Below are 1,078 nucleotides of genomic sequence, written 5' to 3'. Positions count from 1 at the left end.
CCTCTGTTTTATCTTGCTGTCTTTTCTGTTTTAATTCCCTATGGGTTTTTTTTTTTTTCCGGGTCAGTTGTGTTTGTTACAGTCCTTTTTCCAACCCCCCACCACCACCCTTCTTGATATCCTTCACCCCCTTGCCGATCTACACCCTCGGCCGGCGCCAATCCTCCCCTTTATCTCCGCAGGAACTCACCCGGCTATCCCGGCCACTATCCTACCAGAACCAAACCCTCCCAGTAACAACCTCCCACTCCCCCAGAGGAGGGCTGACGACCTACCACGGCCCGGGACAGGTAGTCCTCTGGCCGGTACTGGACATCCACTCCAAGCGCCACAAGACTTTTACCGTCAGGTGTTACTCCCGACTGTTGGAAAACACCACCATCGCCACGCTGGAGAAGATGTTTCGCATCAGGGCTTTCACCACTGAAGACCCGGGGGTGTGGACGAGAGTGGGGGATGGTGAAGAAGAAAGGAAGATTGCTGCGTTGGGGGTTCACCTGAGGCGACATGTCAGCGGGTTGGGGACCGCGATCAATGTTGACATGCCCGGGACGGATGAGGTGCTGAGCGAGAGGGAGAATCCGTGGAGGAGGATTGTGGCTTGTGGGATTGAGGGGAAGACGGTGACGTGTGTGAGGGAGGTTGTTGCGCACATCACCGCCGGGGAAGGGCCGGGGTTGAGGGGAACGGAGGAGGTGGCTGATTTTTGGGGGAGGGAGCTCAGCGAGAGGATTGGGGTTGATGGGGTTGACAAGATTTCTGAGGGGAGGGTGGCGGAGTTGCTGGAGGAGGCTGTGGTGAGGAGTGAGGAGGGGTGGGAAGGGGGAGAGGAGGGATATGTTGAAGAGGTTAGGAGGGGACTGGGAGGATGGGTGGAAGAGGCTTTGGATAGAGGGGTTTGAAGGTGGTTGTTGACGTAAATGAAGCTGTGTATAACCAACTGTACAACACTAGACTGTACATACCATTAACAGGGGTAATTATGCAACATGAACCCTTTTGTATAAAAAGCTGGGTACAGCACCCACCCACTCAACTCAAGGGATCTTCAAGACACTCGGTTATCTCATCAACCTAT

At 54.5% G+C, this 1,078-nt stretch overlaps 1 protein-coding gene across 1 annotated transcript; it reads left to right on the top strand.

The window, feature by feature from the left end:
* Positions 1–2: 2 nt before the first annotated feature.
* PODANS_1_15420 (uncharacterized protein) lies at positions 3–902 on the top strand (the record flags this gene model as incomplete). Its single annotated transcript, XM_001906945.1, has 1 exon — positions 3–902. A coding segment is annotated over one exon (900 nt), but the record flags the coding sequence as incomplete, so codon positions are not given.
* Positions 903–1,078: the final 176 nt, after the last annotated feature.

Source organism: Podospora anserina, chromosome 1 (genome assembly GCF_000226545.1).
Source record: "Podospora anserina S mat+ genomic DNA chromosome 1, supercontig 4".
NCBI classification, from domain to species: domain Eukaryota; kingdom Fungi; phylum Ascomycota; class Sordariomycetes; order Sordariales; family Podosporaceae; genus Podospora; species Podospora anserina.
Note: the sequence above shows the minus strand (reverse complement) of the source record. Positions and strands in the feature narration are given on the sequence as shown.